The 23,634-nt window shown below is 37.3% G+C and overlaps 1 protein-coding gene and 1 long non-coding RNA gene across 4 annotated transcripts in view; one reads left to right on the plus strand and one right to left on the minus strand.

Moving 5' to 3' along the window:
- The window catches only part of gpr158a (G protein-coupled receptor 158a), a 117,278-nt gene that overhangs the window by 62,679 nt on the left and 30,965 nt on the right, over nucleotides 1–23,634 (plus strand). For both annotated transcript variants that reach the window (XM_021323462.2, XM_021323463.2), the window contains exon 5: nucleotides 548–616. In XM_021323462.2, coding sequence (XP_021179137.2) covers nucleotides 548–616 — 69 coding nt within the window. The remainder of the gene's footprint in view (nucleotides 1–547; nucleotides 617–23,634) is intronic.
- Nucleotides 19,627–21,652, minus strand: LOC118556806. Of its 2 annotated transcripts, none has more exons than XR_004927377.1 (5): nucleotides 21,529–21,652; nucleotides 21,389–21,451; nucleotides 20,980–21,170; nucleotides 20,824–20,892; nucleotides 19,627–19,995 (listed from the first exon to the last, which is right to left on the minus strand). It is a non-coding gene; the product is annotated as an uncharacterized LOC118556806 (long non-coding RNA). The 2 variants fall into 2 exon arrangements; XR_004927376.1 differs by lacking the exon at nucleotides 19,627–19,995 and having other exon boundaries at nucleotides 20,766–20,892; nucleotides 20,980–21,024; nucleotides 21,111–21,170.

Genomic DNA, 23,634 nt, shown 5'->3' on the forward strand with positions numbered 1-23,634 from the left:
GCAACGCCATTTCATTTGGTTACTTGAGCAAGAGATGCTAAGTGGTTGCTTTTATAAGGTATTGCTTTTTTAAAATCACAATCAGCACCGAACAGTATTGCTCCCGATGGGTAAATGCTGATGCTACAATATTAAAAATAGTTAATATGAAATAAAAGCAATATTTATTTTTTTCCATTCTTGGAAAATATCTTGGAGCATTCTCAGAACAAAAAAAAAAAAAACATAAATAAACCTATTCTTGCTCTGTTTAAATCAAATTTAACTTATTAATAAACCACTACTGAAGCAGATTAAAACAAAGTTCTCCCAACCTTTCAGAAAACTGAGTTGTAAACACGTTTTAGGTTTTGCGTAAAGTTTCGACGTTGGGTTTACGTTGGACTACATCCCACATGCACAGCCACCTAAATGCTGCTGCTTTGGACAAAAGTGGTACTTTTTATTTTCTTTTGACTCATGATGAGAATATGAAGTTAAAAAGAACAGTAGCTACAAAATGAGAGGTAAAAAGTTTAAAAGCTACAACATCTTTCTGTTTTGGCAGAGCATCAGAGCTTCAGGTCTCGTCCTGCTGGAGGCCATTCTCTGTGGAGCCCTCCTTCTCTACTTTCCGGTAAGATACTCCGTGCTGATCTATCATAAGTTCATTTCAGCTAAAATATACTTGCATTTGTTTTTTAGTCAAGATTGCCACCCGCGGAGAGGCTGTTTATTTTACTGACAGCCGCTGTGACTCTGATAGCTTTTTCAAATGTTTCTTTGATCTTGTATTCCGGATTGGATTTTCTTGCTCTTCCTCTACCAGCTGACCGACGCTGTGCAACAACGTGAACGTCCGTGAAGCACTGTGAGATTTGTTTCAGCTGTAAGGGTCATTATGAATCGGGTTTGAAAAGCTGTTGTTGTCACAGCTAGGAGTTATTGAAAGTGACTCTTAATTGTACACTGCAAAAAGGGAATTAAAAATAAGTAAATTTCTTGAAATGAGTGTATTTTTCCTTGATTTGAGCAGGTAGATAAGACTATTTGCCAATAGAATGAGATTTTGCACTTAAAATAGGAACAATTCATCTCTAAAATAACATAATTTGTTATCCTGCACTTGAAATAAGAAGATGGAGATGAATTGTTCCTATTTTAAGTGCAAAAGTCTTATTCCACTGGCAAATAGTCTTATTTACCTGCTCTAATCAAGAAAAATTACAATGATTTCAAGAAAATTTCACTTACTTTTAGTTCTGTTTTTGCAGTGTAGGAACAGTTTGACTAAAATCTTTACAGGTCTGGACACTGATTTTTTATTTTATTTAAGACTACACTGCAAAAGCGGATCTAAAAATAAGTAAAATGTTCTTAAAATGTATGTTTTTGTCCTAGATTTGAGCAGGTAAATAATATTATCGTGCGTACAGAACGAAATTTCTTTGCATACAATTTTACAGCTTTCGTTCTGTACGCACTCTGTGCATACAAAATGACAAATAAAGTTGTCTAAGTCTAAAATGTTCTTAAAATGTATGTTTTTGTCCTAGATTTGAGCAGGTAAATAATATTATCTGCCAATGGAGTGAGTAGTTTGACCCCTAAAATATGATAATTAGAAATCCTGCACTTGAAATAAGATGATAGAGATGAGTTGTTCCTATTTTAAGTCTTATTCCATTGGCAGATCATCTTATTTACCTGCTCAAAACAAGGACAGATACACTAATTTTAAGAAAATATTACTTACTTTTAGTTCTGTTTTTGTAGTGTAAGCTACGCCATCATAGTGGAACCTGCCTGCGCTTTATTGTACAACCAGAAGGTAAAACGAAGAGAACCTGCATGGTTAAAAACAGAAATGTATCAGGTGTGTCAAAATCAGGCCTTTTTGTTTTTGTGTCCAATACAAAGCTATGTTTTTTTTTTTTTTTTTTTACAGTTTAGAGTTTTCTATAATTTCCGCCTGCGTCCTGCCTGCGTTTACTGGTGCATTTATACAACATTAAAGTAAATAAATTTATAACTCAAATTAGTCATACTTAGGTTTGATGTACCTTTTGTAATTGATCAACGTATCTTTTTTTCCTCACTGGGGGTTAAATTAGAGTCCTGACTTAAATCTGATAGAGAAGCTGTAGCGGGAGCTAAAGATTAGGATGATCGCAAAGAGTCCTTGAAACTTTATAGACTTGGAGCTCATGAATAAAGAGAAAACATCATAATAACAGTGAAAACATGCAAGAAGCTACTCTGCAATTATAATAAGGATTTGATTGTCAGCAAAGACTTCCATTTATTACTGAGAAGGGTTTACATGATTTTAAACATGCCATTTTTTTATTAAAATGTAACTAAAAGATTATTTATCTTGCTCAAAACTGATTCTCCTTTTCCATGATTTTATCTTATTTAGAGAAATGTCTGTTTTTATTTCCAGTCAAGAACCAACCTCGTGGTTTTTGGAGGTCAGGACAACGAGATCGCCTCAGTAATACGAACTCTGTCTAAATATTGGACTTACCGATGGCTCGTGGCGTGCTGAACGTCGTGTAATTCAGTTTTTTCTTTTCTTCCTGTGTGTCTGATTCTGTTTATAAGGGAGAGACAGCCTGTGATAGCACAGAAGAGGCAGAAGCAAACATCCTGCAGCATGTTGGCCACCCCCTGCCAAATATACACCATCAAATCGCCATCTGTTGAAAAGCCTCACATGCTGCCTCATAGTTAATCAGACACTTTTCCTTCTCTCAGTGTATGTTCATTTGTTTTGGCCTCTTTAATTCAGGAGGCGTTTTAATTATTTAACTACAGCCACAGTGTGTCGACCACACCCAGCCTTTCTCTCTCTCTCTCTCTCTCTCTCTCTCTCTCTCTCTCTCTCTCTCTCTCTCTCTCTCTCTCTCTCTCTCTCTCCCACAGAAAGTCAGCAGTGGGTATAATCATAGAAGGAGCATTTGAATCTTTAATTTCCCGACTTGTTTTTGCCATAAAGCAAAGAAAATACGATTTTAACTTCAAATGATGTTCCCGTTTACATCCACACTGCAAAAACGGAACTACAAATAAGTAAAATGTTCTTAAAATTAGTGTATTTGCCATTGATTTGAGCAGGTAAATAAGACTATTTGCCAATGGAATAAGATTTTTGCACTTAAAATAGGAACAATTCATCTCCATCGTCTTATTTCAAGTGAAGGATGTCTAATTATCTTATTTTAGGGGTCAAAATACTCACTCCATTGGCAGATCATCTTATTTACCTGCCCAAATCAAGGATAAATACACTAACTTTAAGAACATTTTACTTGTTTTTAGATCAGTTTTTGCAGTGCAAATTCATACATTGGCATTAATTTCACGATAATATTTTGCTTTTATTTTGTTTTCACCATCCTTTTATCCAGGGTAGAATGGTTACAAAACACAGGACTTCAAGCATTAATGTCAAGTGAACAGAACTTCAATTTAATGTGAATTTTTTATTCATATTGCACTTATTTAAAATCACAAAACAAAGTGTACCTCGAGCCCAGGCATTTGAAGCCTTCCTGCATTATTCTGGTTGGACCGCTTGACCGCTCTTCGGCGAATAAATCTGTTTTATTTCTCCGTTTGGGCCTCCCCAAACAGTCAGAACCAACCTTAGCCACCTGTACAAGCCAAATACCTTCTGGAGAAATGTTTCGCTGTCAAACATGACAAAGCTAGAGCAATATCACCTGCAATGTTTGTTAAGGACCCAAAACCAAGCAGGAAATGGACCGGTGTATTGTGAAAACATGACACAGATCTCGAATGTGTCGATGTAAAACACTTTTGCAAGGATTATCAATAAGGAGCTAGGAGATCTTGACAAAAAAGGAACATGGAATAACAAAACCTTAGATAAACACAAAACCACTAAGAAAAATAAGAACATTGTTTAATACAAAAACAGCAAATGAACTTGAAATATAAGAACCAGAATGAGTAACTCAGACTCATAAATTCAACATTGCAAAAACGGGTCTAAAAACAAGTAAAATTTTCTTAAGGTTAGTGTATTTTTCCTTGATTTGAGCAGTTATATAAGATTATCTGCCAATAGAATGAGTATTTTGATCCCTAAAATAAGATAATTAGACATCCTGCACTTGATATAAGACGATGGAGATGAGTTGTTCCTTCTTTAAGCGCAAAAATCTTATTTAATTGGCAAATCATCTTATTTACCTGCTGAAATCAAGGACAAATACACTCATTTTAAGAACATTTTACTTATTTTTAGTTCCATTTTTGCAGTGAAGTCCACTGGATCACGACAGCTATGCGGCCACAAGGACACGAGACATGCTTGGAGAGGTCAAAAAAGAAAACTGCAAAAAGGAAACTTAAAATAAGTAAAATGTTCTTAAAATGAGTGTATTTGCCCTTGATTTGAGCAGGTAAATAACATGATTTGCCAATGGAATAAGATTTTTGCACTTAAAACAGGAACAACTCATCTCCATCATCTTATTTCAAGTGCAGGATGTCTAATTATCTTATTTTAGGGGTCAAAATACTCATTCCATTGGCAAAAGAACTTATTTACCTGCTCAAATCAAGGACATATACACTAACTTTAGGAACATTTTACTTACTTTTAGATCCGTTTTTGCAGTGAGCACCTACTGTCCAGCATGGCGGTGGTGCTATAATGCTGTGGGGCCGTTTGGTGCATTCCAAAAAACGAGAGCAGAAATTAACGAGCAACACTTGCAAATTCTTCGGCTTTACCTCAAATCGGAAGCTGGGTGGTTCAAACTTGACGGGGCAATTGATCTCAACACACCAAAGATGGTTTTGGAATGGCTACACAGCAAAAATAGAACTAAAAATAAGACAATTTTTCTTGAAATGAGAGCATGTTTCCTTGATTTGAGCAGGTAAATAAGATTATTTGCCAATGGAATAAGATTTTTACACCTAAAATAGGAACAACTCATCGCCATCATCTTATTTGAAGTGCAGTATATCTAATTATCTTATTTTAGGGGTAAAAAGACTCATTCCATTGGCAGATAATCTTATTTAAGTGCTCAAATCAAGGGCAAATACACTCATTTCAAGAAAATATTACTTATTTTTAGTTCTCTTTTTGCAGTGTAACATTAAACTTCTGGAATAACCCGGCGTTAAACCTATCAAATGTAGCCCAATCTATGGGTAGGTGGTACATTGCATTGTCAGTCAACACACAGAAAGTAATGAATAAATACCAGCTCCAAGTTAAAATTACTGTCATGCAGACCATGACTGGGACCGTGTCTGAATGTGTGATCAGAAGGGAGCAGCTGAGTCTTTAACAAAGTAAATAAAGGATTTAAAGTGTATTTTATTGTTGAATTAGGGCGTGATATTAAGCTTTACTGACATTCATGCAACAATGGCAAGAATCTTATCGGTCACTTCATCTATTACTGCTGTATATGGTTTAACTTGCCATACTTTGTGGCGTTTTATAGCTTTGCGTTGTAAAGGCGGACCCGTGTTCTGGGTGTTAACGATTAAACGTCCGCTTGGGAACGCCATTACAGCAGATTATGTCCACTTTGAAAATGTATAGCCATGGTTTTAGATCATTGGCTCAGTTTGCTCCATTTAAATAATCTATTGACGTGTGTAACAACCTGAGGGTAATATTAACCACAAACTAAATGAATACAAAGTGTGAGAGAGTATAGTTATATAATCCACTTTAAAAAGCAAATCAATTTATATTTCAAGCCGAACTTCTGCAGAACCTCATAATTTCTTCACATGATTAGGCTCCTTGGAACACCGGCGAACCCATTGATCTACCTTGAGTCACCAATATATCTTCCTCTTTGGCGCTCAGGGAAATAGATAATTGCAATTTAGTTGCCATCACGCAGAGCAGTGCACCTCGTGAAGTGATGCAGCGTAAACGTAATTAAAGGCGGCTGATTTAGAGCCGTCTAATCAATGCAATTTGCCGCGACAAGGTCCTTGGAAAGTGATAACGTTGAGAATTTTGCAGAATGAAAGTGAGCCTGGGAGCCAGGTTCTTGCTCAGCAAATGAATGAAAAAGCAGATATTTCTGTCTCCAGCTGGTGTAGTGGTGGCGCTGGCTGCTAAAAATAGAAAGCTTGCAAAGGGTTGTGCTTGACTTTGTAGATTAAGTCAGATCTGTGGAAGGGAGCGCATCGGGATTCGGTTTGATCTGCTCCGCAGAAATGGTCGCCGTGACTGATCTGGGTTTTGACAATCTAATGCCTTCGCTGAATGATGCGGGGAGAGAGAAGCATCTCACTGGATGTGCGGCACCGCCGGACCCATCTCCACCCTGGTACATTTGCATGCTTCCCCTGTGCATCGTGCACAAGCCGAGGCAAGAAGCTTCGCTCCGGGGTCTAAATATAGATCCTGAAATATTCCCTCAACCCTGCTGCTGCCTCCCTTTTAAATATTTCTACTGTTATTAAGCAGCCGGACACACACCTCTCCCTGATCGTACTGCATATTTTACTACAGAGTAGTACATCAAGTGTCAGATAATAACTTCAGCTCTTATAGGCATTGGTAGTCTAAAACTGGAGCCCCTATTGAGATGCACTGGGCATGACTTGTACGGCTGTAACTCCTAATCCATGTTAAAACCTTAGTAAAAGCCTTTTTCTATTAAAGAAGCATTGGCAAGACAACTGAAATGATCAAATGAGGGAGTCCAGTTGTCTATATTTAAACACCTAAAGTTACATTGACATGGATGGAGAGCTTTCAACATGAAGCGTGGGTATTTATGTATAACATAAATGTTTTTAGTTCAGGGGCTTCTCCAGCCACTGATAGTCTCGGCGTGAAACATCGAAGCCAAAAGCCACAACATAATTACAGGACTTACATTTAGGAATATATCTATGGAGTAACTTAGAAACATTATTGCTAAGAAAATGTTATTTTTTTTCTGCTTGCACAATCTGGTATCCATGAAACTGAAATGCTGCCCGTCTCCTGATTTTCCGGCTCTTTCACCTAAATACTGCACATGATCCTGGTCTCATCTGAGGTATTCATAAAGAGGCACTAATGAGGGTCAAAGAAGAAGAAAATGTGTTGCTATAAATAAAACAAATACATTTTACAGCTCATAACAGTTTCCCCATTACATTCTTACAATCACGCTTTAGGAATATTATGAACAGTGTAACCCAGAATTATTCATACCCTGACAGATTTAGATTCTCATGAAAATTTAAAAAAATAATCTCCTTTTGGTATTACAGCCGTCAATCTCTTCTTATGATTGCTGACGAGCTTTTAGCATTTTGGCACAGGCATGTTGATTAAATCTAAGTCTGTGAGGTTGGAATGCCTCCTTACCATAACCCTAATCTTTACACTGCAAAAACAAAACTAAAAATAAGTCAAATCTTCTTGAAATTGGTGCATTTATCCTTGGTTTTAGCAGGTAAATAAGATAATTTGCCAATGGAATGAGATTTTTACACTTAAAATAGGAACAACTCATCTCTATTAAACCTTATTTCAAATGCAGTATATCTAATTATCTTATTTTGGGGTGAAAATACTCACTACATTGGCAGATAATCTTATTTACCTGCTAAAATCAAGGATAAATGCACTAATTTCAAGAAAATTTTACTTATTTTTAGTTCTGTTTTTGCAGTGTAGCTCCCTTTACAGATTCTCCGTTCGGTTCAAATTGGGACTCAGGCTGGCCCTCTCCAACATGTTTATTAATTCTTCCAATCAGAAGAAACGTGTTGGAAAAATTTAAATATTGTTTTAAACCTAAATCTGCCGAGGGGAATCAATCATTTTAAGCTTAAAATGTAGGGCGATCTGGCCAGTGAGTAGGCCGTACTTATTACCCCAAATTCAGAGTCATCGATGTCGCTGATGTTTTACAAAACAATATTTTCTGCAATGTTTGCACCTGCCTTAATTGTGCTCAGGGCCTTTTTAGTTAATAGAAAGCAGCGTTGATTCTCAGAGACGGTCATGTTTTTTCGCCCTTAGATCCCTCAAAGGAGGAGGCTTTAATGTTTGTAAAACAAGTCGTCAGTTTTTGTTTTTTTTACAAATTTTACGGCACTTTAAACACACAACTGTCTATCAAACTTGGCTGCACTGACACGCTTAAAGAAAAAATCTGTGGAACGGCCCTAGATACTGTATTAGAGAGAAACTCTTTAAAGGAGCAATAAGTGAAACGTCATTATATTAGATGGAAAGAACTAGAACATTGTTTTGTGAAGAACTTAAGGCATCTTTTTACATTGACTATGGTTAAACATCATACACTATCTCTCTTTGTGTTGTTCTCCAAGCTCTTGTTTTAATAGCTGGGCCGACAGGGCCCATGAACAGCAGCCACACTGCAAAAACGGATCTAAAAATAAGTAAAATGTTCTTAAAATTAGTGTATTTGTCCTTGATTTGAGCAGGTAAATAAGATTAGCTGCTAATGGAATTAGTATTTTTACCCCTAAAATAAGATAATTAGATATACTGCACTTGTAATAAGATGATGGAGATGAATTGTTCCTATTTTAAGTGCAAAAATCTTATTCCATTGGCAAATCATCTTATTTACCTGCTCAAATAAAGAACTAATAAACTAATTTCAAGAACATTTTACTTATTTTTAGTTTCGTTTTTGCAGTGCAATCAGGGCTTACCTCCACCCGGCCCATAAAATGCTACTGCCTGGCACAAAATGGCGGCGAGCACGCCCCTCGGATCAAAACGTTCTCTTGCTAGCAGCATTATAAAGTTATGAGTCAATTCACTTGACATGTTCCTCTGAAAGTTGAGGTTGTTTTGCTGTGTTTTTATCCTTTGCAAGGGGAAACGAGTGCCGAGGTGCTGAAGTGGAGATGTAGAGAGGCGTGGCTTGATGCACGTCTTGTTCTGGTGTACAGGCAGTGCTCAAGCTCCACCTAGTGGTGAAAATCTGCTTATTGCTGCTTTAAAGTTCAAACTACATGAACTCGGTTTTTTGCAGGAACAATGCAGGAACAGTTCCATAAACCCAACATAAAGCTTATTTTTTTGGTTCTCACCATTATTGCTGTTTACGTTGAAGAGAACGTCTTTTCTACGCCTATTCAGACATATTTCGCTTTTGGGAAAGTCCTAAAAAGTAATAATAAATGCTTGCTCCTTTGGTTGATCCAGTGACATAACGTCAAGAAGAATGGTCTAAGGTCCTTTTGTACGTATTGTCCAACCTGGTGAGATCTTATACGAGAGACCATGTTCTCTCCTGTTGGTTAATAGGTCTGATAAACGAAGTCGAATATCAACTTTTGGTGCCACATTAGTACAAAGGGTTAGATAACCCTGAATAAAGGGGTTTTCCATGCATGGTTTCCCAACACATCGGAGGCTAACGATCAACAGTACGGTCCGAAGATAATTTATCCTGATTTGACAGGCCGTGAAACTCTCTGTCAGCCGTTTCCTCAGCCTCTCCATCCAAGCCGCACTGACACTTTCAGTCCGACTTAAGTAGATCGTGGAAATGCGTTTTCAGCCCTCGCTTTATCCCGCACTTCCCTAGAGAGCCGAGAAACACAGCGACTACCTGGAAGGTGAAGCCACGGGGTTATTTCATCTTCAGCAGGAAGATTGAAACTATAAGAGATTAGAAGAAGAACGAAAAATAAAGATAGCGGTGGCAAACGTGGGCCTGCCGTGTTCTGGCACGATGGAAATATCTCTCAGGATCTAAGCCTGATGAGGAGGGAAGGGAATTGTGAGAGGCGGGTGTGACTCGGCTCCAGTCTTGCCTTGAGCAGAGGCCAAGCTCGATGTAATTTACACTCAGCCCACCTCAGGGAGCAGCAGGAGAAGAAACCATTACCTCCCTCCAGAAAGCAGGCCTTCCCATGTGGCAGGGAGTGTCAGCTTTCATATAAAAATGGATCCATTGCTATTACAAGATCCCACCTATCCTTAGCAGCATTCCTTCCAACTCAATCACACTGGAGGTGCTTAGAGAAAAAAAAAAAAAACAAGTAATGAGGGGGAGATGATGACCACATAAACCGGGTCCACCCGGTTCCCAGGGCAAGGGCGGACTGCAAGTCTTTTTCATGTCAAAACATTAAAAGTAGCATGAAGTCTTTGTTATGACAGGATGATTCCCAGGGCTGCTGTATCCTATGTTTTTTTTTTTCTCTCTCTCTCAGATGGAGACAGACACAATAAATCTCTGGGAGGAATTTTTCTCCCCTCTTTTAGCTGGTAGCAGTTTTCAAAGAGACCGCGATGACAAAAGGCTGAAATCCAGCGCTGTCTGTTCTTTTGACTGGCGCTGGCTAATGTTTTTAGCCGTTACCGTGGACAAAAAAAATAATAAAAAAACAAAACAGCGTGTTTACTCTGCGTCACTGACAAATGACTCATGGACGATGGTTTTATTTTGGCATTTTCATTTCAATGAGTGCTCCATTGTGAAGTTGCTCTTCTCCTCGTCACACTCGGCTGCCAGCCGAGACAATAACTCCATTCAGGCCGTAATTTTCAATATCCACAGTTTGATTGACTGATTGAATTTGGCTTGCCCCGGAGTGAGAATCAGAATCGTCTGTATTTGATTGTGTGCGCAATCAATACATTTGACTTCGGTTACAGCACATTTGGGACACATAAATTAGCTGTATTTTTTTGTCATATGCAAAGAAAAGAAGTGCTGTCCTGTGACAGACTGATGACCTGTCCAAGGTGTATGTTGTCCGCCTCTCGCCTATTGACTGCTGGAGATATGCAGCCTTCCCGCGACCCTGCACTGATAAGCAGGGGGGCTGAAAAAGGATGAAAAAGGATGGATGGAAAGATAAGTGGAGGTTGTGAAAGTGCATTATACCTATTTTGTTTCACAGTACTGCAGTCGACTAACTTGGCTGTAGGGTGGATTGACGGCTTACGGGAAGAAACAGCCTCTCTGGTGGCTGGTTTTAGCAAATAGTGTTTTGTAGTGCAGACGTAAAACTAAAAAACAGTTTGCGACTTTGCGTGCAGGATGTTTTGGGGTCTGAGGGAACAAGACCTGGATGGAGGGAAGATCAGCCCAGATAATCTTCTCCTGGGATCTATTAGTTCATTACGGTCCAGTCTTGGAGCCATAACTAGTCTACAAAGTGTACATAACTTTGAATGTCTTGTTACACGGCAAAAAGGGAACTAAAGGTAAGTAAAATCTTCCTAAAATTGGTGCATGTATCCTTGATTTGAGCAAGTAAATACGATTATGTGCCACTGGAATGAGTATTTGGACCCCTACATTGCAAAAAGGGAACTAAAAGTAAGTACAATTTTCTTGAAATTGTGGTATTTTTCCTTGATTTGAGCAGGTAAATAAGACTATTTGCCAATGGAATAAGAGTTTTGCACTTAAAATAAGAGAAATTAATCTCCATCATCTTATTTCAAGTGCAGGATATCTATTTATCTTTTTTTAGGGGTAAATATACTCATCCCATTGGCGAATAGTCTTATTTGGCTGCTCAAATCAAGGAAAAATACCACAATTTCAAGAAAATTGTACTTACTTTTAGTTCCCTTTTTGCAGTGTAAAATAAGATAACTAGATTCCTGCACTTGAATTAGGATGATGGAGAGGAACTGTTCTTATTTTAAGTGCAACAATGTTATTCCATTGGCAAATAGTCTTATTTACCTGCTCAAATCAAGGAAAAATCCACTAAATTCAAGAAAATTTTACTTAATTGTAGTTCCCTTTTTGCAGTGTACTGAAAAGTGCTATAAGAATAAACCTATCTTTCAACAGAAACGGTGTTGTTGAAGATGGTGAGGGGAGGCAGAGTGGGGGAAGTTCTCAGAGAATCTACCATCGTCTCTCTTTAGCACCAATGGACCAGCTGATCCGTTGCCTGTCTGTATGCGGACTTGTCACTGTCCTGGATCAGACCAATGACAGAGGTGTCATCGGCAAACTTAATGAGTTCAACAGACAGGTCCAATTAGGTGCAGTCATTTGTTTATGGGGAGAAGAGGAGTGGGTAGAGAACACATCCCTGGGGGACATCAGGGCGGATGGTTCTTGAGTGGGAGAAGATACTCCCAAGCAATACCTAAACTACTGATTGTAGACACATTTACCCAGATCAGTAGCTAAGTCAAACACATAATTGCGACCACCAAATCAAACCAAGTGTTGATCTCACTCCCCTCCATATACGTAAACTCCCAATACTTTAAATGTCACTTTGTCACAGGGAAGGGATTCAAATGTCTTAGCAGCTCCAGGTCAACACCTCCTGACTGGTTTTGACTCAGTGGGCAAAGTAAGTTTGATTAAATAGCTTTAAAGCTAAATGTATTACTGTGTTTCTAAGTTATTTTAACAGAACCAGAGATAGTGGAGCCTTGTATTGGTGGAGGAGAGGCACAATCTGACTGAGCGACGTATATGGGACCTCCCTCCTATTGACCAAACTCAGAAAGTACAAGAAACCCGTCCATAGCTGGTGGTTATTACATAGATTGATAGTCAAAGTTATTTCTGCAGTAGTTGAGCTGTTACAGTTTTTAAAACCCCTCTCTATTTCACCGCCACATTTTTTAACTAGACCACAAGATTCTTAAACATCTAATTCTTGAAACTCCATGTGGTGATGGGGGACTGTTTTAGGTCGCCCCCAGAGATATGCTGAGTAAGGTAGTTTAGGTTATTGTCTCCCTTGAATTCCCTGACAGAATGGCCAAACTAAGTGCAATTCAACTCACTTCATGATAGACGCAGTGCAACAGGACCGATGCACCTGAGCAAGACCAAGGATACCAATGTGTCATCCTGGAGCAAGGGCTGGTCTTCAAGTGTCTGGGAGCGTGGTATTTTTCCACAGGGCAGGGATCATTGGGGAACATTGGAAAAGAGCTAAAATGTCTCATTCAGTGACATTATGGACGTTATACCAGTGATCTCCAAATCAATATATGATGCCATCTCTCCATGGATGTCCTCTCCTCGAAAGTTGGTCATAAAGCAAAGCAACAATCCGGAGTCCTCCACTTATTTTAGTGATTACATTAATTCTGTGTGAAAATCACAAGTTATTTTTATATTACAGACATTGACCATTGATGATTAGATCTTTGCAAACTGATTTGCAAAGTAGAGAAGGGTATTTATACTATCATGGAAGAGGTACACTGATTACATGGCATGAAGATGGAGGCCTGACATCTTTGTATTAAATATCCTGTGGGATTATGACCTTCACAGGAAACAAGATAAATCTCTAAACCTTTCATATGTTATGCTTGTATACATTTACCTTCGTATGGTTTACATGTTACAACTTTATTAGACACTTCTGTTTCTCCTATGCTCCACTCTTCTGCTAAAAGACTCCACCTGCTTCCTTCCTCAAGTGTTATTTTTTTATTTTTTTTTAAAGGTCTCTGTTGTCTGCCCTACAGCGAGAGCTAATTATCTAAAGCGTCCTAGCGCGAAACACTTGGCGATATTCTCTGTGGTGCTTCCAGTCATGTTTGGGTGTTTTCCCATTCTCACATTAAAACCTTTTGGGCATTGTTTGTGTTTGGCACTAACCCCGCAGTTAGTGTCCAGTCCTGCTTATATTAACGCTGTAACTATGGCCTGCGTCGAGTGTCACGCTTGCAATGAGGTCACCGTTTGCTTTAAATCTGCGAAGCTGGCTAATTCCTAACCCAGCAAAGCAATACGAGGCAGTAACTAAGAGAGCAAGAACAATACAATAAATCATCCAAGTGGCAATAACGGCTTGTATTTCTGGAAACTAACAGAAAAAGCTGTCAAGACTGAGAAGACAGAACTTGAAGGACTCTGACAGTAAAACAATGTTTCCTAGAATATCTAAATTTGGAAACAGAATATTCTTTTCTAAAGACACATAGGACTATTTTACAGCCTGCTTTTTATACGCCACATTAACAATTTCTTATTATTTCTTCTTATTATTAAAAATAAAATAAAAATACACATTCCAGACAAGGGACAATATTTTGTCCTGCTCACATTGTTGTGAAAAACAGACTTAAGGTGATTTAACCTTTGAGAACTTTAGATTTTAACCTACAACAATAATTAAACTTCAAATTACAAAGATACTATTTAGTGTTAATAATTTTCAATGGTATATAAATTATAGAATTGTTTTAGCTGTAGTGCTACTATAAGGGAGAAAAGAAATAGAAAATATTAAAGCTGAAACCAAATACGTGAATGTTTGTTTGTTACCAACCATTTGTAGCTACCATTAGCTTTTATTTTACCTGTAATGTAGCTTTAATATGGTATATAGCTTTAATTAAGTGTTCTGAAGACCATTGGTCTAAAAAGGGTGATAGTATAGAATAGAATAAAAACACCTTTATTGTCCAATAAATTTGGACGTGACGTGTAGACCAGACACACCATAGTTACAGCCTAGATTAAGTAATGTGAATTTAAAAAAGCTAATTTAAAGTTACGTTGTAAAGCAGAGGAGAATGAGCTTATCTGTAAGGGAGAAAAAGTACCACGCCGTTATTGATTGATAATAAAGTTCACCCGATGATAGTCAAGTGAAAAGGCATACGTCACGTAAAAAGAAATGCACTATTCAAGTGAAATAGAGGAAAGACAGCAGCAGATTTACAGAGCAATGCGAGAAAACTATGCAATATGCATGACTGTACAAGCAAACACCTCAGAGAAGCTAAAACGTGTGCAAATGGACATTAGCATCTGAGACATTAGCACCAGATGTTAGCTGTATCTCACAGATTTAAAACTAGTCTTATATTCATGGATATGGGTATCAATGCAGGTTCGTACATATTCCTTCATTTCCATCCTGGCTTTAAACAAGTTGTTGAACTGGAACAAAAATATTTCCAAAACAAGATGCTCACCATGAAGCTTACAAATTTAGTCGTGGTCTTTAGGAATGATAGGAAAACCAAAAATCTTAAGCTATAGTTATTAATATAGTAGATTATTAACAGTGTATAACACGTCTGGGAAGCTGCTTGTTGCACCACAGCTGGGTGGCTTGCGTCACCATCAATAGGGACGCTGTCCAGCCCCTGAAACTGTATGTGAGCCAGCTGGTGGGCGTCAAAACGAGAAATGATTTGGAAGAAAAGATGATCACAAATAAATTAACTCAGTGCTGATTGAGCGAGCAGATGAGTGAATCCTTCTCTTGTCCCATCATGCCTCATTTTCTCAACACCTTCCAAGCCGTTGGAGATAAATTTGTGCATGATAATTTAATTCCTGTGAAATTTAGCACACTACCTGTTGTTGTTCTCAGCCCTTCAGTGTTTTCCATTTTAATCATTTGTATCTGAATGCACTTTGTTTGGTGTGTTTTTTTTTTTTATGTAAGCAGTTTCCTTATTTTACAGAAACATGCAGTGTCTTGCCAAAAGTATTCATACACATTCAAACCTTTTGTAAATCTCATCATTATACAACCACAAACATCCATTTATTTTATTTGGATTTTACTTGATAGGAAATAATCTCCTTTGCAGATTTTGTGTGGTTCTAGCTCCTTGTGTCAAATAAATGCTTCAGATAATCAATGAATATCTGAATATCATTGATTGAATATCTCATATATCATTGAATATAAATTTACCTCCACCAGGCCAGTAGGTGGCACGCTCGCGCTCACCCACTCTCGTTCAAACCTTGAATTGTACTGTTTACCAGTCGGTTGCCAGGTCGGATGAATATAAACATCAATTGGTTAAATCTAAACATTGGGGTCTTCATTATTTCATAAAACCCTGTGAACCTTTTAAGATAATGTATAGGCACAGATTAGGAACAGACTTTTTGGGGTGGTATTAAATAGATAAAATTACTATTAAAAAGTCATAGAAGAATAAAGTAAAACAAAAAAAGAGAAAAGTGGTAATATTATGAGAAAACGTCATATTATGAGGATTAAGGGGGAACATACCCAGAATAGTGGGAGTTTGCAGAACTATTTTATTCCTGGAGTAATAGGGCCAGGTTATATTCTTTTAATTAATTTTATTCTTTACTTTAGACAGATTTATTTGTCATTTTGTATGCACAAAGTGCCTACAGAATGAAATTTCGTTTGCATACAGCTTGAAAAATCACAGTAAATTGCACCAATTTACAAGAATAAAGTCAGTAGAATGAAGCCAAAGGAATACAAAAGTAAACTCTGTATATACTGAGATTAAACTCCCTCTGATACTGTTTAAGTGTCTGAGTCTAGCAGCAGATTTGCTACATTCAACATGGCGGACGCTCTGACGCATCCACAGCATAGGCAGAACCTGCCCAACGAGGCGTCTACATTTATAATGTCTATGGGCCAAATACCAAAGGTTGACAGAGAAGAAAAATGTTGAGCGAGGAGTTTTTCTATGTTGAATCATAAGCCTTTCAGTGTTTCTATAGAATGGCATTACTCACCCTAATAATCTTCTTGTAAAACATGTTTAGATCCCTAGGATTCGTTAAATCCAGACAATTAATTTCCCAATTGGGATCAATGGAGGAAAAATTATTATTATTAACGAAATGAATAATGAATGTCCTGAATTTTCAAACGTCTGTGGGCGTCTTTTTTTTCTTTTTCAGTGTTTGAAAATTAATAAGCTACTATTATAGAAATAACAGATTCAGACGTTTTAGCCAGCTAACTGTTTATTGTCCAGCCTTTCCTGTTTCTTTTTACGCGCCACACCCAGGCAAAACTACTGGATAATATGCAGTGGGCTAACGCCACTGAATACGGTGCAGATACAGTTCCAGCGCCGCAAGGAAGCCAAATCATAAGTGTGTACCCACCCTAAAATCAGCCACGTGTGGTTGCAAGTCCGATTACCGAGGCCGCCCATATGGAAAAGATATAGATAAATCTTGTAAGGTTTCTATCTGTATTGTCTGAAACTTGTATGTAATGCATATGAGAGTGAAACCAGATATAAAATCTATAGAAAAATTGTATAAAAGGGAAATTATATGATTTGGGTACTTCTAAGAACAATATATGACAGTAACTCCGCATACAATATCCTTATAAGAAAAATTGAGTATCAAATTTATATAAGTCAGACAAACATAACTGATGCTAAGCTATTGTAAGTAACATAGAAAACACAGAATTTTCTTTTGTTGACACAACTATAAGAGATTAAACTAAGAATCAATATAATACAACAATAAAATTAAGGAAAGATCACAAATTCACTAAAAGATGAAAAAAATAATAATAATGGACAGTTGAAATATTTCTAAGTTTAGCATTTTTGCATATAGCCATGCATCATATTCCTATTATTATTCTATGAACATAACCTTTCTCCTGAAAGGTAATGTTAGTTGACATTTAAAGAACTAATATACCCCAATAAATATGAAAAATGATTAAATAAACATAGAATATTTTCAAAATCCTTCTGAAATGTATTGAAAATAAATAAAAGTAGAAATAAATATTTGTAGAAATTGTTTTTAATTTTGCACAAAATCAGCAGATAACAACTTGCACATTAAAATGTAGAAAAAGACACTAAGATTTTTGTCCTTACATGACCCAAATTCATTATGACAGTGCTTTAAGAATTTTTTAACCACCACATCACTATTCTTTTTGCAACGACACTGAAATACATATTGTTGATAATACGCATAATATTGCAAAATGTTTCAAATGTTAGACAAACATTTACTTCTCAGCACAGCAAAGCAAAATCAATAACTCCAACTGCAGTTAAGATTTAATCATTTACAGTGATATGTGTTCAATAGCTGACATACAATCGAGCTGGACTGTGGACACTGTATGTACATACAGGGTTTAACTATCTCTGTGACATTTATAGCTTTGTAAAAGCCAGTGGGAAAGTGAACAGTTGACATATAGCTCAGTTCAGTTCGGATAAGAGAACCTCTGGCTAACTTCTGCACTGTGCAATTACCATATCTTCCAATGGCATATAGACACTGATCACCCATGTCAACAAAGTGGGAGACGGCAAAAATACTTCCATCCTTTAACAGCACAACAGAGTTGTTTCTTTGTTTTGTTTTGGTGTAGGAATGACCACTAACAACTTCTCCATTTACAGCAATTCTCTTGTAGTAACTGACCACAGAGTTTGGGAAAACCTCTCTGACTGTGTGGAGAGCCACTTGGTCACTCTGAGATATCAATCTTACATTTGGTGGACCAAGGGCAGTCACCTCAGTAAACTTTTTATACTTCTTGCCATGCTGGTTACCTTGTCTCATTTCATTGCAGAAGTCTTTAACTTCTGCAGGTGCATCTGTTAAGAACTGCTTTGCTAAATGGGGGAAAGCACGAGACAATGCCACTCGTTTGCATATTTGTTGTGGTACAGCTTGACTACTTTTTATTTGTTTCAAGAGGTACCCATTGAAATTTTCAAACATAAAGGCTGAGTGAGCCCATAATGGACCCCACTGCACAACACTTTTACTCAAATGTACCAGTGAATGAACATTAAATGTCATATGCTCTTTCCCATAGAGTGACTGTACACCTCGAACAAAGTACAGTAATACATCATGTGCATGGTTTATTGTTTCAATATTTAATTCAGTACCTAAGAGAATGCTTATGCCCTCTACCAGTAATGCCCAGTGAGAGTGATACTTCTGTGGAAGTATCTTTTTCAGAACTGGCAAGCTATAGTACAAAAGCCAATGCTGCCACTCATGCGCTTTCCAGAATTTACGTTCTGTTAAGGATCTTGGAACTCTAGCAACAACACCTGGAGGTTTAATAGACAAGAGGTGTTTGTCTATGCGGGCTGTTTCTGCACCAATATACCATGGTTCAGAAACATTTTTAGAATCTATCCATAGAGCAGCCATGTATCTGCACACACCCAGCAGCACGCAGTGCATGTAGTCAGGGACCATCCCATTGATTAGATCAAACAATCGTAAATCTGCTAGAGGAGATGAACCCTTTATGCCCAATATAGTCTTCTGTTCTATTTCAGCTATTTTTCCTATTTCTACTGTGATTTTATGATTTCTATCACTTGGCTTTTCATCAGGACATGCGTAAACCCTTGTATTTTTTTTCCCTTTTCTTATTTGCATTCCAGGGTGAAGGCAAGCTCCACAGCCAAACTCACCATTGAACTGCTTAAAGTTCTGTAGCAGTGGCCTTGCTACTGCATCACACACACAACACAAAGTGTGCACTTTTATGTGTCTCAATGACTGGTCACGAGGATCCTGCCACTCAAAACCAGCTTGAGAAAGATTTGTACACTCCTCAACAAATGGTTTAAAGAAGCAAGCCATGTCTGGCTTCTTGGATCCAAACCATAAGGCACATAAAAGTACATGTTTATCTCTACTTTCAGGTGGTATCTCATTAACACAACACAATATTGGCCAGATGCTAAATTTGGAGGACTGAAAAACCTGGTACACCATCAGAATTGAATGTGAGCGATAGAAAATCCTCTTTGCTGTTAGACTTTAAGGTCTGATACAAGCTGCCATCACATATGTCCTTTATGACATGCCTCCCACTGACATCTGCACGAAAACATAAATCATGCATACCATGGTTCTCAAGAATATCTTTTAGCTGATCCTTTAATGGTATACTAATGAAAAAATGGCCTTCCTCTAAACTGGCTTGCACTGTAGTGGATAAGGAACATGGCACACATGTGAGCATTTCCTCTGGAGTCTGTGAAGAACCAGTGTACTTAGTACAGACTTTACAGTAATGATGTTGCTCAAACTGCTTAGTAATATCAGCAAATGGTTTCTCCAGAAAATACTTGCTTCTTGGAACTGCAGTGGTCCCAGCAGAATGCAACTTCAGCAGTTTCAGAAGGTCCTCCATTAATACTCCTGTAGTGTTGTGCCTCAGTGCAAACGAAAGAATCGAGATGATGCTTTGCTCTTCTGTTAGTCCGTGGGAGGAGTGGACATCACATTTTTCTTGAGGACAATTCTCCTAAATGGGTGAAAAAGCACTGTGTTACAACTGAGCATTTCACTTCACATTTTGATTTAATTGTTTTTTTCCACATAAACTAAGTATTAGGTCAGTAAAACTCATCATTGCAATAACTTTTTTGTTTTTACCTTATGTTACAACACATACACAACATAACTTCACTGAATGTAAGCAGAGAATTTTGAGACAGTTCAAGAGATGTTTATAAAATGTAAACAGCTCTGTAAAACATTTAAAGCTACCAATCTTAATCAAGGATGAAAACAAAAGGCAATAAAAAATGTATGTACATTCACTAGAGTTCCCTCCCAGGATTTTAGATTATCCTGCAGTCCTCCTTCCCTCTACCACTTACTGTTGTTCATATCAAGCAATCTGCAAGTTACTCTACACAACTGATTTTACCTCTAGTTGAATAAAGATCCAGTGTAAAAGATGTTACCGTGTAATTTTTAATATTTTAATCATTCATATCATAGAGCACTGAAAAATATAATTAATTCTTAATATATTTTAATAATACACTTCCTATAGCCTATGTAGACTACTTTTAAGAAGTGAAAAATACAAACAACATTAGATAAAGCTGGCCAGACCACAGCCTCACAAATGTGATGTCATCTTTAAGCTGTGATTGTCTCTCCAAGAAACTTCAGTATAATGCAGAGTGGCGTGTATAGAATGAAAGATATGAGCATAAAATGAATGTGTACTTGTAGAACAGTGTACAAAAATGTATTGCTGTTTCAGGAGATATTAAAGCAACATTTTGGGCTCCAATGATTAATGAATCAATCCTACAATGTAATTAACCTTAAATCTCACCTGTACCACTGTAGAAGATTCTGCTCTTTGATCTTGTCTTTGTGTAGCACTAGCATCTTCATTGTTGTCCTGAGAAGGATACAAATAAACCACTTGTTACAGGGAAAAGACTGATGGAAGGGGAACTGATTATTTGACATTGAAGTTTTGTCTTACCTCTGTACTTGCAAGTACTGTCTGACTGTAGTCTTCCTCACTTTCCTAAGAATAACATGAAAGAACAGACAAGTTACTGCAATTTAAGAATGATAAACACATGAAAAGTTTTGTCTGAAGTTTTGCCTCACCTGTGCCACTTTGAGAGGTCCTGCAATCAGCTCACTTCTTCGGGTGGCATCTTCACTATCCTGAGAGGAACATGAATCAATTAGTGAATAGATAAATGAATTACAGATGTAACAGATATGATCTAATACGAGCACTGGGATTGACTTTGACAATTCACACAGTGCAGAAGAGACTTCGTATGCAGTGCACATGCAACGAGAATGAAAGTAAAACTGCCGAATCTCCTCATTGTCAAAGACAAAGAGAATTTCTCTTTTGGAAGGGCGGGGGGTCTTACCCTTGGACCTGTGAGACGAGTTTCTGCTCTCAGTTCTCTCTGGGTATAATCTTCGTCACCTTCCTTTAAATCATACAAATAACTCGTTTCAGACTTCACACAGCTAAGACATGAAGGACAAATGAGTAAATTGCACTCACGTGTTGTTGCGTAATGTGCTCCCCAATGTCAGTGAAAGCTTGGTTGATTTTTCTAATAAAACAATGAGCAGCAAGTTACAGTTACTTTCAAAAAAGTGTTGACAATAGCTAATATTAGCTGCATAAAACAACAGTGTGCATAAAGTCATTTTTGGTTAAATATAAAAAGGACATATTTACTCAGAGTCTGTCTCTCATTTGTTTTGGTCCTGTGAACACACCAGGTGTTTTTGGCAAGGTATCTGTCGCTTCATTATGGACAATATTTATGATAAATTTGAACTTTATTTTAAAGATGTTTTATTTGGAATCACAAAATATAAAAAAGAAATTTCTGAACATTTCTTCTTATGTAATCTTTTGTTACTGTTGGCCAAATTTTATATCCACAAATGTAAAATAATTGTGACTAAACCCTCCTGTATTTTTTTTTAAGGAAGCAACTACTTATTTTTCTACATTAGCCTCCTCCAATAATAAAAAGGCTGCTAAAACTATAACTTTATACTCTAAATTTAAAGTATTTATATAATCCCTTTATATTCTTCTATTTATTGTTACTATTTTTACTTTTATTTAATTACTTTTTATTTATTTTTTTTTTCTTTTGCTCAAACCCATGGTGATTGTTCACTGTAAATTGTTCCTTTTTCGGTATTATAAAACTTTTTCTAACAAAGTTTATTAAAAAACAACAACAACAAAAAAAAACAGTGCGCATACCTTTTTTTCCATCTGGTCAAGGTACGAGTAGGAACATTTTTCCGCAGCCAGTCTCTTTCAGTTGTGTCTGATGTAACGAGTTTTCTTTTCAGCATTGCTGTAGTCAGTTTACTCTATTTTCCGTGGAAAACCGCTAAAGCTATCGAAGCTAAAGCAGTCAGTGGTGTAGATGACGTCGTAGTCCAACAAGTTAAAACGTTTGCTTTGAGCTCTGAGGGCCGTAATTTGTTAAGAGTATGGTCAAACATCAGGAAACACCAATCACAGGTAAGGTAGGGCGGGCAATCCCACAACGCACTTGGCAGCTCAACGCGAGACCTTGAACGTGGTCACGCGAGATTGTGTGATCTAAGGAAGAGCGGTAAGTTGCGGTGGTCCGTTAATGCAGCATCTTCGCCTTGTGTGCGTCTTGTAAAAGATGGAAACTACGCGGAGGAATGCACCTAATGTTAAAGGTATGTACTTTTCAGTTTATTTGTTATATTCAGTCTATACATTACTCATATAAGGCTTGCTAAAAGTGGTTAGCTGAGTGCTAACCACACCGAAACAAATGATGACCGTTAAGAAAATTTTCAAACTTGATATGCGTAAGCCAGACACCGTACAAATATTTTACATTGTGGTATAATATTTTTTTTCCCCCAGGAGAAAGCAATGACTGACGTCAATAAATATCAGTAATTTCTTTCTTCTTTTGTTCTCTTAATTACTTCAGAACACAAGGAGAGGAAGTTTGCAGTTGTGCGGTGGAGTGAGGGAGAGGATGCTGGGAAGCTTAGTGAAGTAAAAACTGATAACATACGGAGGTATGACGACTCCAAGATGGACCAACATGGGACTCCCATTTCCACCTACTCAGCTATTATCGAGTGGCGCCATGGGAAGAAACAGCCAGGAGGGTGGCCACACTACAGGGGCACTGTTGTTTTTGTCTGTGGTAAGTCTGTGTTTTGACAATGATATTGTCCTCTTTCTATCTAATGACATTTCTCTAAAAATTTGCTTAATTTGGCCTGTTGGTGTTTCACGTGCTTACTTTTTTTGCTCAGTACCTGAGACTTTGCAATATGTTGTACTGTAAACATGATGATTATTTAATTTGAAATGTTAAGCCAGTTTGTTACCATTTTAGTTACTGCTCTTCAAAATGTTATAAAATTGTAATGTCAAAGTAAACTAAAGCACACAACTGTTAAGATGATTGCTCTTAGATGTTGAATGGTTTTATATTTAGTTAATTTTATATGAATGGAAATTAAGTAAAATATGAATTAGTAGTACTTTGCTAACTGCACAATGTGTACTATACACAAAACTACATTGCAATACTGACAGTGTGATAGCATAATACATAAAATGGGAAATGTTATCACATAGCAT

This window comes from Fundulus heteroclitus, chromosome 21 (genome assembly GCF_011125445.2).
Source record: "Fundulus heteroclitus isolate FHET01 chromosome 21, MU-UCD_Fhet_4.1, whole genome shotgun sequence".
Lineage (NCBI taxonomy): Eukaryota > Metazoa > Chordata > Actinopteri > Cyprinodontiformes > Fundulidae > Fundulus > Fundulus heteroclitus.